General features: G+C 51.6%; 4 protein-coding genes across 4 annotated transcripts; 1 reads left to right on the top strand and 3 right to left on the bottom strand.

Annotated features, from left to right (window-relative positions):
- Positions 1-410: 410 nt before the first annotated feature.
- On the top strand, positions 411-2,438 carry CANTADRAFT_47907 (uncharacterized protein; the record flags this gene model as incomplete). Its single annotated transcript, XM_020209521.1, has 1 exon — positions 411-2,438. The coding sequence occupies one exon, from the start codon at positions 411-413 to the stop codon at positions 2,436-2,438; it is 2,028 nt and encodes a 675-aa protein (XP_020065699.1).
- A 976-nt stretch (positions 2,439-3,414) lies between these two features.
- On the bottom strand, positions 3,415-4,119 carry CANTADRAFT_88505 (CREG family protein; the record flags this gene model as incomplete). Its single annotated transcript, XM_020211463.1, has 1 exon — positions 3,415-4,119. The coding sequence occupies one exon, from the start codon at positions 4,117-4,119 to the stop codon at positions 3,415-3,417; it is 705 nt and encodes a 234-aa protein (XP_020065698.1).
- Positions 4,120-5,282: 1,163 nt separating this feature from the next.
- On the bottom strand, positions 5,283-6,899 carry EFG1 (KilA-N domain-containing central transcriptional regulator EFG1; the record flags this gene model as incomplete). The annotated part of the gene is made up of 1 exon (XM_020211462.1): positions 5,283-6,899. The coding sequence occupies one exon, from the start codon at positions 6,897-6,899 to the stop codon at positions 5,283-5,285; it is 1,617 nt and encodes a 538-aa protein (XP_020065697.1).
- A 4,914-nt stretch (positions 6,900-11,813) lies between these two features.
- Positions 11,814-12,620, bottom strand: CANTADRAFT_88503 (uncharacterized protein; the record flags this gene model as incomplete). Its single annotated transcript, XM_020211461.1, has 2 exons — positions 11,814-12,346; positions 12,380-12,620. The coding sequence occupies 2 exons, from the start codon at positions 12,618-12,620 to the stop codon at positions 11,814-11,816; spliced, it is 774 nt and encodes a 257-aa protein (XP_020065696.1).

The following is a 12,620-nucleotide window of genomic DNA, read 5'->3' as shown; positions in this document are numbered from 1 at the left end:
ACTATTGGCCAGGGTACCCGCCAACCTCCAGCCCACCCATATAGAAGACCACCTCCAGAATGGTCGCCCCAAAGAGTGTGCACGTGCCCACGGCAGCTTCCAGCCTGAGCCAGGCCAAATCTGGCCAAGCACAGCCAGATTCGTCCCCACAAAACTCACAAGATGGGCCAAAACAGCACTCTATTTCCCCACATAACGCCCAAAACGACGCCACAGGCCCATTGGACCAAGCGCCAGTGGCCTTCCGTGCGGACGACACAACAAGTCCAGATTTCGACCCGTTGAATGTCGCAGACGATGACGACGAAGACGACGACGAAGAGGAGGACTTTGATGATGACGACGACGACGACGATGACGATATCTTGGAGCAGGCGCCAGTCGACTTGCTGTCGCAGCTCGATCCCGCAATGAGCAGGCCCAGCTTCTCTGCTAGCGCCAATAAACGGCTCTCCAAATCCGACGCCAACTCGATAGTGGGTGGAGACTCATTGGAAGATGTCTACGATGATGACGCTGCTGCAGACGCCAAGCCACCGGTTGCCGACCCCAGCAAGCCGGCAGACCATCAGCCCAAGGCATCCAGTGGCACTACAGAAGTGCCCGCTAAAGGCGACTACAACACAGCACCAAAGGTGTTCTCGTTTTCGTTGCCTTTTGGAGGGTTGTCAGCAGTCAGATCCAACTTGTACCGTCAGTTCCAGTCGTTTAAGTTCGATCCGCATCTTCCGTTGCTTGGTAGCAGCCAGTCCAGCGAGCTCGACCAGCTAAAGCAAGACATGAACCTCAAGCTCGAGCGCCAGCAGTCCATCAGCACCATCGAGGATGCCACATACTTCCAGAAGTTCAAGGGCACCGACAATGCCCGTTTGCGGGCGGTGAAGCACTCGATCTCCGCTAATTTGAACGATATCTTGCCTGGCAAACCCCACAAAAAGAGCCACGAGCGCATTTTTGACGAGATTGACGGAAACATCGTGATCATGGGAGGCTATCGAGGCTCCATCCTACGCAGTAGAAAGACGGGAAAACGGGTGTGGATCCCCATCAAGGCAGGATTCAATTTACGGAAAATCAATCTCCTCATAGGCCCACGTCCCGAGGACGAATTGAAGGCCATGGACCTAATCTACCCCGATGGCGTGTTGAAGAATATTGGGCCCATCGACATCTGCAAGAAATTGATCAAGAAATTGTCAGCAAACCCCAAGACTAACGTCAAGGAGTACGGTTACGACTGGAGACTCAGTGCAGATATCGCCTCTCGCCAGTTCGAGGAGTTCTTGGAGGAGATGTATCGTAAAACCGGCAAGCCTACGTTGGTTATTGCCCATTCTATGGGTGGGTTGATTGCTCACGGAGCATTAAACCGCAACCCCAAGTTGTTCAGATCTCTCGTGTACGTGGGTGTTCCTAGCGAATGTCTCAATATTCTTGGTCCTTTGAGGTATGGTGACTCGGTGATTCTCAACGATAAGATTTTGACCTACGAGACGAACTTCATGATGAGATCAGGGTTCATATTCTTGCCATTAAGTGGCAGGGTATTCGTGAACACAGAGACAAAAGAGTACTTTGACCTTGACTACTTCAACCCTGACACCTGGGTCGAATATGACTTGAATCCTCTCGTATCTTCCAAAAGAAAATTGCTAGAAGAGCAGGGCCATAAGAGCCCCATCCACCTTCCAGTCAGCGAGTCGACAGGATCCATTCCTATCATAAACTCCATAAGTAACAAGCTCAAGCATTACCGTTCCATCTCGATGAATAGGAAAACCCGCCCCAGTGCAGTGGATGAGGGGTCCTCTAACTCATCCTCGCAGGCAGGATCTCCCATCCGCAACCCATTATCCCCCAAATTGCATCCCAAGGCAGACTCTCCGTCTGTTCCGTCATTCCTGAGCTCATTCAAGACAGCCACCTCGGAGGACGAGGTTGAGGAGCACTTTTCATTCACATTCACAGAAGCATATAACTACCTCGCAGACACCTTGAAGCGGGCTAAGGCGTACATCTTGAGCTTGGACTACATTGAGGAGCTCGAGACCGAGTATCCTCCGTTGGCGATGGTATATGGGAATAAGGTGCCTTCAGTGAGAGGCTCCAACGTTAGAGACAGGCAAGACATCAAAGATGGAAACTACTACTCGTTCTTCTATGGCCACGGAGACGGGGTGGTACACCAGCGGTGGTTGATGCCCCAGCGGAAGGGATTTGACTTCTACGACGACGAGACTGGCCGTGGCCAGATTGTAGGGAAATTTGCCAGTGAGCGTGGCCACGTCAACTTGATGACCGACTTCAATGCCATGGGAAAGGCGTTGAGTGCAGTTTTCGAAGCAGAAAAGAGCTGGAAGGAGAAGAAGGCCAGGATTTCTGGTGAATTTGTACAGCGTGCAAGAACCTTGGATTCGCTAATGATAAAACCTGTATGACAACTTAAAATATACGACACCGCAAGATACTCTGTAAGAAGATGCTGATGTTAATCCTATCGATATATCATGCTAATGATGATCTAGGAGAAAAGAGTAATGGTACTTGTCGATAGATTTCGAATATAAACATGTTAAATAATGCAATTGGTGTAACCATCCAATAATATTGCACGGTAGTATTCCAACTTTCCTCAGTTGGCAAGATACTTTGGCAGATGACACGAGAGGAAGATACGGTATCAAGATGTGTTTCCATTCTTGCGCAATTTGAGGATTGAGAAAGTGAAGCATTTGTGGCATTTCTCCTATTAGCAGTCCATCAGTGGTATCATTTGACATATCTTAAAGATATTATGGCAGTGGAAAAATATCACTTTTGGATATCAGTGGTACGGAATATCTATATTCATGGCATTCCGGCATTTCGTGCAATACTCTCATTTGGTGCATTGCCTGGAGTAGTGGTAACAATTGTCATATTTTAAAATACTCCGATATTGAGGAAGTTGCCTTGGTAGCACCAGCATTGGTACATTTCCCTAGAGGGCTGAAATGAATCAATATCTTAAATATCAATGCAAGCCTCTTGTATTCGTACGAAGTGATAAATTGAAGGTAAGAAATAAGCCTCTTGTGCGTACGAACTCCAACACCGAATTTGTGATTCAAGAATCCATTTTATCTTGACATTAACTAAATTATATTTTAAGTTATACCGCAGAAAGGAGTCGTATGGACTCATTGATGAAACACCTACGGGGGAACCCCAAATGCTTGTCATCGCCCCAATGCCGAATATTGGGCTCACCACAGATGCAACCACAGACTGTTATCGCTGAAATGCAGAATGCTGGACTCACCCTGGAGTTAAACCAATAAAGCGTGTTTCAATACCGATGGTACGTCGATGGAGCACCCAATTGCCCTGCAATTTTTATGCCCCACTCAATCCAATCCCTTATCGCTCAATCACTCACAGCTCAATCACGTCTGCTGCGTGGTACAACTCCGGGTCAATCGCCCCGATATAAGCCCTGTCGCCGAATCCCCCCACAAAGTAGATGGCGTCCACCTCCAACTTGGCCCACCGCGACGAATGCGGGCTGCCGTAGCTGCCTGGCAACCACGCCACCGCGTCTGGGTGTCTTTTCAAGAAACACGCCTGGAGACGGATGTAGTCAAATGGCGTCTTGAAAGGCACCCAGTTGAGACGCCCACTGAGATTGATACGTGGCGAGCCTGCTGGCGACTGCTCGATTCCGCCAGGATACGTGGCATTGACTTCGTCCCACGCTGGATGGTCGCCTACTCTGATGGTGAACGACACATCCGACCCCTGGCGAAGATTCTGGAAGGTGGTGCCTATGTCTACTGCCAACCAGTAGGGATCGCCATCTTCGTCGCAGTCTGCGTAGTACTCCATGGCAGAAAACGGAAGCGCGCGCGTAGTGCCGTCGTCTTGGTGGATCTTGCGGATGGTGTTGATGTTGGTGAGCGATTCCCGCTGGACCAACGTCCTTGCAACCGTAGCAGCCTCCTCCTCGGAGGGGATCTGCAACGCAGGGATGTGGGTGCCGGGCTCAGGGGGCGCAAGAAGCACCTGAGTGTCAGGCAAGCTGGCTGCAGTGGCAGTGGCAGCGAGATAGGCGATGGCAGGTATCCACAATTGGTGCAACATGGGGATGGAGTGGTGGTGGTGGTGGAAAGATAGCCGAGCACGGTGATAAGGGTGCGGTCACGTGGGAGGGGGAGGAACAGACACTACCGCTGGGGTGGTGGGAGTGTCGGGGGGAAGTGTCGGAGAAACTGGGGTGGCTTTGCAGGGGCGCAAGAGTAACTTTTGTCCGCAACAATAATGCAGGTGGCTTGCCCCCTCTGGTGCCACAGACAGACCATTTTAGAGTTGACTGTGAACCGTTGACAATCGCGACCCGCATGACACAAAGCCCCTGGTACGAAGTTGGGGCACCCCCACCGTCAGGGGGTGACGGCGCCAGCACATGATTTTGGAGCAACGATGGGGATCGGCCACCCTGGCGGGATTTGGCTGGCAGGCTACCCCAAACCCAAATCGGCAGTTTAAGGTTGGTGGGGCCTCCCAAATAATAAATCTCCCCAGGTGAAGCCTTGACAGATGGCTGCAGATGAGGCCAGGTGTATTTTCCCACAATCCATGCTCCTTTGTTGTTGGTCTTTGTCGTTCAGATTGTGTAGCCAGATGACATGACGCATTGCGAGTTTGGCACGCGCTGCGAGTTTGGGTTTTTAGTTCCTGCGGGCCTCGCTGGCCCCGCGGGGCCTACTTCTGCCCAGAGTAGTCAAGTTAATGCGGTCCCCAGCAGCAGCGCTAGGTGCGTAGAGGCTGTTGTAGATCGGTGGGGTGGACTACCGAATGTTGCGTCCATGTCTGTGGGGTGCCAAATGCGCATGATGCATGTGTCTATCGTGCGGCTGCATCTGGCCCATCGCACTGGCAATGCATAATATTTGCATCACTGCGTTGACAGCATCGTAAATAACAGCAGCTAATACTTCAAGGCGAATGTTGGGTCTGAATCCTCCCGATGTCTACGCTCGTATATCTGTGGGGCGTTTATAAAATATAAATATAATACTAGGAAAGAAGAAAAGGTAACAAAAAGGGGCCCAGGCTAGCCCATGAAAAGCAAATCAAAAGCTGGTACAAAAAGTAATAGATGGGTAGAAAAATGTAGCAAGACGAGACTTCAACGAACACGAAGACAAGAATAGCTGGTAAAATCAATCAATATAAGCAATTTCTATCATTTCCACATGGTCAAATTTTCCGTATGACATTTGCCATTAATAGCTGGGGGGGGACTACTTATCCTCCTTCTTTACGCCGTTATTCACCGAGGACGAGCCTGGTGCGTTGCCATCTTCCGAGGTCACCAACGTGCCGTTAGATGAGCCTGCCTGGGCGGATGTGACTGCAGATGAAGCAGACGAGCCAAGCTGGCCTTGCTGGTGGGGCAGCTGCAGTTGCTGCAGCTGTTGCTGTTGGCCTGGTGCTTGGTGTGGAACTTGCTGGTACACGTAGGAGTAGCCAGGCTGGCCACCGTAGCCCGAGTAGCCTGCGTTGGGGTTGTATGGTTGGTAGAACTGGTTGGGAGCGGCACCGGAGGTGGTGGAGGAGGCGGCGTAGTAGGGCTGCTGTTGTTGCTGTGGGTAACCTCCGTACAACTGGGACTGCTGGGACTGCTGCAATTGTTGCGACTGCTGCAGGGACTGCTGCGGTATGCCCAGTTGTTGCGAGGCCTGGGCCTGGGCCTGGGCCTGTTGGAATTGCAACTGGCGCTGTTGCTGCAAGTTGTCGTTGGATGCAGCGGCCTGGGGCTTTTGGGGCTGGGAAGGGCTCTGCTGGCCGGAGCCGGTGACGGCCGATGGTGCGCCGTTCAACTGAGGGGTGTATTGTTGAGCGTACTGGCCGTACTGCTGGTAGAAGCTGTTGGCGTTGGGCTGCACGGTGGGGATGGGGGTGGACGAGGACTTGGAGGGGGCGGCACCTGCGGCACCTGCTACTGCAGCAGCAGGCACCACAGAGGAGCCGGGGTTGGACGCAGGGTCGGCGCCGGCCGCAGCATTGGCGCTGCTGCCGCCGCTGGGAGTGACACCCGTTTGTATGACGCGCTTGATATCACGCACAAACAACGGGTACAACAAGTCGACGATGCCCTCGCGCTGGGCCATGGCCAACGCGCGCTCGAAGGGGATCCACACCCCCTTCAAGTGCATGGATCCGATCTTGACCACATGTCTGATTTTCTCCGACTTCAAAATGCCGTCACGGCGCCCCCGCGTCATCTGGGCCACGTTCAAAAGCTTGGTACCGTTAATCATGTTGTTGTCGGCTCTGCGCACAACCGATACGTTGTTGGCGTCCACCTGGTAGCAGAGCGTCTTCTCGTCCTCCCACATGGTGGTGGTCACGCGCGGACGGATTCCTGGAGGCTGGTACTGGCCCACAGTCGAGTTGCTGGATGTGTTCAAGGTGTCTTGGATAGGCGTGGAGTGCGACGACGTGGCGGCTCCCGCTGCTGCCGCTGCGTACATGCCTCCCGACGCGCTGGCACCTCCGGCGCCCCCGCTGGTGAGCTGGCTGTAGTGCTGTGGTTGGGGCTGGGACAATTGGTCGGGTACCGACTGTTGGTACATCGAGTAGTTGGGAGGCGCTCCGTAGGACGCAGTGGGGTAACGTGGATAGGCGTAGGATGGATCTGCCACCGAGGCGCTGGCACCCGCTTGCGTCGACTGCTGGGAGGAGTCCTGGAGCTGTGAGGGGTGTTGTTGCACGGACTGCGATTGTTGTGAAGGCTGGTTCAGCTGGGGCTGGTTGAGCATGTAGTAGGAGTAGGGCTGGGAGAACTGGGCCTGCTGGGCGGCTTGCTGCTGAGCCGCCTGCTGTTGGAGGGACGAGGAGTTGTAATTACCGCTCATGATACACTATAATACAAAGAAAGTATGCGATTCAGAAAGCAAATCAGGATGAAGAATGCAATCGACGAGTTTGGAGGAGCGACGAGGATTGGTCGCTGGGATGCAGACAGAGGGACCGAGCTGATGGACGACAAAAGACTGACGAAAGAAGGTGATGACCTAATCGTTATCCTGGAGTAAGTGGAGGCCGGGAGGGTAGCTTGAAATATTAATTTTTCGGCTGCAAGGGAGTCAATGGGTGGTTACAGCTGGCGGTGGTGGTTAGGGCCGTGGTGGACAACGAGGATACGGGACAGATGGTGTTGGTGATAGGTAATAAATTTGGGAAGAATTGCCAGAGGTAAAATAATAAAAATGTTTTGACAAATGTCGGTGGTGTAAACTCTGGAGGTGCCGACTCAAAACGCTTTTTAGTAGGCCATTCAAAACCACCACACACAGTAGTTAAATATTTTATTTTCTGGGATGTTGCGGCACAAAACGCAGTTATTTTTTGGGCTACCGACCAGACATTATTTTTGGTTTTTCCCTAGGTTGCCATTTCTTTTTGTTTAGAATACCTCCGGTATTTTCTGCAACTACATCTTTCTGCACTGGTGACCCGATAGAATAGGACAGACAATACGGTTAAACTAATCGTCTCAAAGAAGCATGGTTTAAGCTTTATGGAGAGGGGAATTTGTTCACGAGTATGTGAAAGAAGCGATAAACCTGAAACCATCCTGAAGCAATGCCGCAATAGCCTGCTCCGACAAGCGAGACACGCAAGCCCGCTCGTGTCCAACGCTCGGAGTTAGCCTCCTTCAGGCGTGCTGTTTCACTTGCCCGCTCGCGTGCTTACTTATCTCTACCACGAGTTCCGGCAACAACAACAACCTGGTATCGTCACCAAAGCAAGTTTTGGTCAGACTTTTTCTTTTTGTGGCCCAAACGAATCTTATATTTTTTATGCGGGTTCAAGATGTGCGAATATTAAATTAATCACGAAAATAAATTGCTGCGCACTAAACAAAAGCAATTGGATCGTTCCCATAGACTTCGTACTATCACGATAATAACTGCGTGTCTACTACTCACATCGCCAGCTTATCGGAATCTACTAACGCCGGTACCGCTCTTAGGTAATTTGCTCCTCCCTGGCCTTCCCCCTGGTCCAGTTCTCCCGCAAGTCTAGAATCATACCCGTATCATACCACTTATGTAGCCGGCGCTAAATGTAAACCTTGTAATATAATTGAAACCGATTTCACTCCTTCTGCTATCATCCCGCTGTCTGGATGGCACCTGCCACACAATGTATTTCACCGAAGATACTCTAGCAAAACAATCCCCGGGGTCGCACCTGCGTATCTATTGTCCGAGCCAAATCTCCTGCGCTGATATTGTGCAACAGAACCTGACATAGAAAATACCCAACCGAGGAAAGGAAGCTTCGAGCATGATTAATAATCTGGAGTCCAAAGGTAAATCTTATTGGTGGATGACGCGGGTGTAATTCGGGGACACCATCATGGTGGAGGGCATTGACAGCGCCATGAGCTGTGCCAGGAACGTTAGTCCTGCAAACGGCACAAGGTGGGGCGGCGACGCAAAGAATATGCAAAGGTGAGTGAAAATCCCGAGGACATTTCCGGGTTGGACGTGGACCGTTGTCAAAGTGCATGCTCCATCAGCCCTATCTACCCAATTGCATGGCCAATTTGCCACGGTGATATTACGAACCACTAGGCCAGATCTATGCACCCCAAATAGATTCAGGCGTAGCCCGCCAATAGAACAAGAAACTGGCAGAATAATAACGCAAAGCCCGCGCTAGAAAAAGAAATTATTTGTCCTGGGCCACCTGTACGATGCATCTGTAGTGGATGGGCTTAAGGGCGAGGCTGCTTGAGATGAGCAGGTTGGAGGAGGGCCATGGCGTCGCGAGATTGAGGCAGCGTGGATCTGACCATCGTGCGCCTGCCTGGCTACCACCATTGTTCCCTCCACACCGTCGCCAGCCGGTTGCCGCGCCTCCTGTTGAGGACTCGAGGTGAAATTATCATGCATCCACGTCTCCGCGAGGCTATTGATTTGGAAACATGTCTACCGAAGCGTCGAACGATACATTTTATATGCAGATGCATAACTTTTACGCATGGTGTGCAGTAGACAGTTAGTGCACCATGCAGTGGCTTTGGTGTTCGCCAACGCGAGCCCATCGCGAGCCCGCGACTCCACCACCACCGCGGGTTCTGCCACTGCCAAACGTGTGATCCTACATGTTCGTAAAGGCATGCCCTCCGGGAGACTGCAACGAACAAGGCTGGCGTAACCAATCGCAATCAACCAGGCTGGCTCGCTCCCAATTTTTTGCCGTCCTGATTTTCAAACTTGTGATGAGAATTATTATTTATCGCACTATAAATCTATTGTTTCAATCCTAAATGTTGGAGCCTGGTGATCGGGAAGGAGGTCAAGGGGTGGTGGTACCTGCCTACCAGAGGACAAGTGTGTTACAAGTAGTAAGGATGATGGGATGGACGATGGAAACACCGCATGGTTTGGGCCAGGCAGTCGCCGGTCCCCGCTAGCGATGTCGGCACAGCGTGGCAAACTTGCATGGCATCCGAGGTGCACTGTTAGATGCTAGTATTTACTAAAAGCAAGATAGCATATTGTGTAATATGTATGTGCGACATTCAAAACTCCAGTCTGACACAAACATGCCTATTCTGGAGGAGTTGCTGCAGACACGAAGCGCGATAGCACAAGAAGGCTACCCCTTTGGGGATTACAGTTCCTTAGGAACGCATGCTTGCGCCGATTCTTTGCCGACATTAAAAAGTTAATCAACAAAGATCGTCAAAACTGCAGTCATACGCAATTAGCCATAAATCCCCTCGCTTTCTTCGTCGCAATAATAACCGTTATCTAAAATGATGCACTCAGTACGAGCAGTAGCATGTTGATGCCTTACAGGAGATTCGCTCCTTCTACTCTTCTATTGACACCTGGTGGAGGCTCTCCTGTTATCACGCGAACCTCCCGATTCCGCGCATGGCCCAGGAACCTTTACTTTTGTGGTACTCGTGCCTCCCCACTTTATAGTCAACCTTAAACTGGACCTACCGCTTGTCAAATGGTGTCATTCTGCACTGTCCGCAAACTCACCATCGGCGGACTACGGTGACAGGAGTGGGTTTAATGAACGCTTCGTGCTATCGCGTCCCCTGACACCAGATAAGAACAGCACAATCGAACGGCGTCCCAATAATTCGGGTAATAGGGGTATCAGTTTTTTGGAACAAAATCCTGGCTTTAGTCTGCAAAACTAGCAAGGTCTTTTCGGTCCAACGCCCGCCAATAACCGCAAGTCTATTTAGCGGCGCGCAGGATCTCTCGCCTTTAACCACTCCTTACAGTAGACGATCCAGGTTAGCCAGAATCCATGCTGCGTAGCAGAGGTTGGGCAGTAGCGAGCAGCCACCAAACGACGGAACTGGAGACAATATATTTAGGCACCAAGTTCTTGAAACATTGAATGAATGCATCATCGTTAAAAATTTTGCGCCAGGGCTTCCCAGATGAAATACCGGCGCTTGGAATTCATCCGTCCGAAATTAGGTTAGCACCTAACCACCGTTACTGCGGCAAAAAAATCCGGTTGCGCAGGAAAATAAAAATGTCTGCTCCTTGGCTGTCCCCTTGAAGACGAGTGAGTGTGGAAGTCCTTGGCTCCCGTTGGTTTGCATACGGGTATAGGACACAGAGTACCAACCGGTGGTGGGGGTTGAGCAAATTTACATCTTCTAGAACCAAGTATATCCCAGGGGGAACTGTTGGCAAAACACGGAAATGCGCAATGGCTGGAGAGCCGATCGTGCAGGTTGCATATTCTTTGCAAGTCTGCAACTCGAGATGTATTGCTCTTCTCAAAGTTGTGCCAACCTGCCCTTTTACGGGAAGCGTCTATGCAACCGATGACATTTGATTTTAGATTGTGCAATCATCGATGCCAATTAGTTGTCCAAAGACGTGTGGCTGGTGCATGAACTGCACGGGTTTACCAGTTTTGCGGGCACCGGAACAATCCCACATGTCAAGTGTCTGATGCACAAAGGCGCGTCCGGTACAATTGAATGTCTGCCCATAGGCTATCAAGAAACAAACCCGCTCAAGGCGCCAGTGCCTAAAACGCTACCAGAATCCTGACACTCGGCAAAACTGACGAGGATGCAATGCATGGTTTTGGTGAGGCATCGAGCAATGCGATGCGCCTTTACCCAGAATTTGTCAAAAAATACCCTTTCTTCCTGTACCTTGCCTAACGTGTCGAACATTTGCGGTCACTACAGTGATTAAACTGGGCCTCTGTTGATGCGAAGACATGCGCTTTCTTGTTGGCGTGCGATTCTGTGCCGATGGCGTGGCTTAACACGGCTTTATCAATGCGGTCATGGCTGAGGTACTTTGGGGCTTAGGGCCTCGCCAATGGCCCATTTGTTGTGTTAGGCTTTGTATCTGGATCAGGTCCCACCGTGCAAGTGAAGCTTTGTTTGTGGGCTGTACAGATCGTCACCGCCTAGCGAGTGGCGGTCGCTTGGCTGGAAAAACTCCTCCTTGCATATCTAATAAGCCTACGTATATGCTGGTGTGCCGCAGGAGTGTCTGGCCCCATGCGGCAGCCGTAAACTGACTGCATGTCGTGTGAATGGGAATGTACAATGTACTGCTGACAGCATAGAGCACTTCTCGTATATATACAGAATGCTTCTGCTTCACTAACGGCACCATCGCACGGAGTTCCCATCGCTGACGCCGGAGTTGGTAGGTTGTCTCTATTTGGAAAGCTTGTTGCATCTGGCTTGTTTGTATTCGTTTCGGTCATATTTTTCTATCTACAAGATCTATGTTAGTGCCGCATCGCCAGTATCATGTCTGACGGCTGTCGGCAGGACCGGCAGGACCGCGGTACAACTCCGTGATCACCTTACCTCTCATCACCGTTTCATGCACCACGCCCTGCACTCTGTCTGGAAACACTCTCCCGTACCAGACACTGTCGCGATGTTTATGCTGAGAGTACAAGATGACGTTTCCTGCATACACGTGACCGCCAATGTGCGACACCAATCCAATATCGCCCTCGAGGCCCTCTCTAGCGAAAACCCGCTCAAACTCGTCCTGGAGAAGCGGTGCAAGCTTGCCGCAGCGCTCATCCCGGAGCGTATGCCCACAGATAAGTACCAAGTCGCGGTCGAGCTCGTACTCGGTGAAGTTGGCCCCGTCAACTGGCGGGTCCTTTGAATGCGCAGGCTGCGTCGCTTCAGTCTTCACGAACGGGTTGTACACAGGGGTAGGGGTGTAGTCCGCAGGCACCAAGTACTTCCGAATGAAGTCTTTGGTGTGGCGGATGTCGAACCGAACGGCTTTGTGGTCGGGGTATACGTAGACCAACTCCTGGCCTGGAGTTGGCGCAGGGTACCGCTGCAACGCACCTGCGTGGTCTGCAAGTAGGACGTTGGACACCAACACTGGGTGGGCCGGGCTGACGAGATCCCTTTTTAACCCCGCGATCTCGCTACTCAAGGAGCCGGGGATCATCTCAATTCGGGACGGCATGGTGTGGAAGTCGTGGTGGCCGTGGGTCAAGTGGAGCACGTGCTTCCAGGGCATGCTGGCGGTGCCCATCAACGGCTTGGAGGAGTCGAGCTGCTTCGTCGGATCGAACTCGGGCAT

Source organism: Suhomyces tanzawaensis (genome assembly GCF_001661415.1).
Source record: "Suhomyces tanzawaensis NRRL Y-17324 unplaced genomic scaffold CANTAscaffold_2, whole genome shotgun sequence".
Lineage (NCBI taxonomy): Eukaryota > Fungi > Ascomycota > Pichiomycetes > Serinales > Debaryomycetaceae > Suhomyces > Suhomyces tanzawaensis.
The sequence above is the reverse complement of the archived record's forward strand: the minus strand, read 5'-3'. Positions and strand labels throughout refer to the sequence as shown.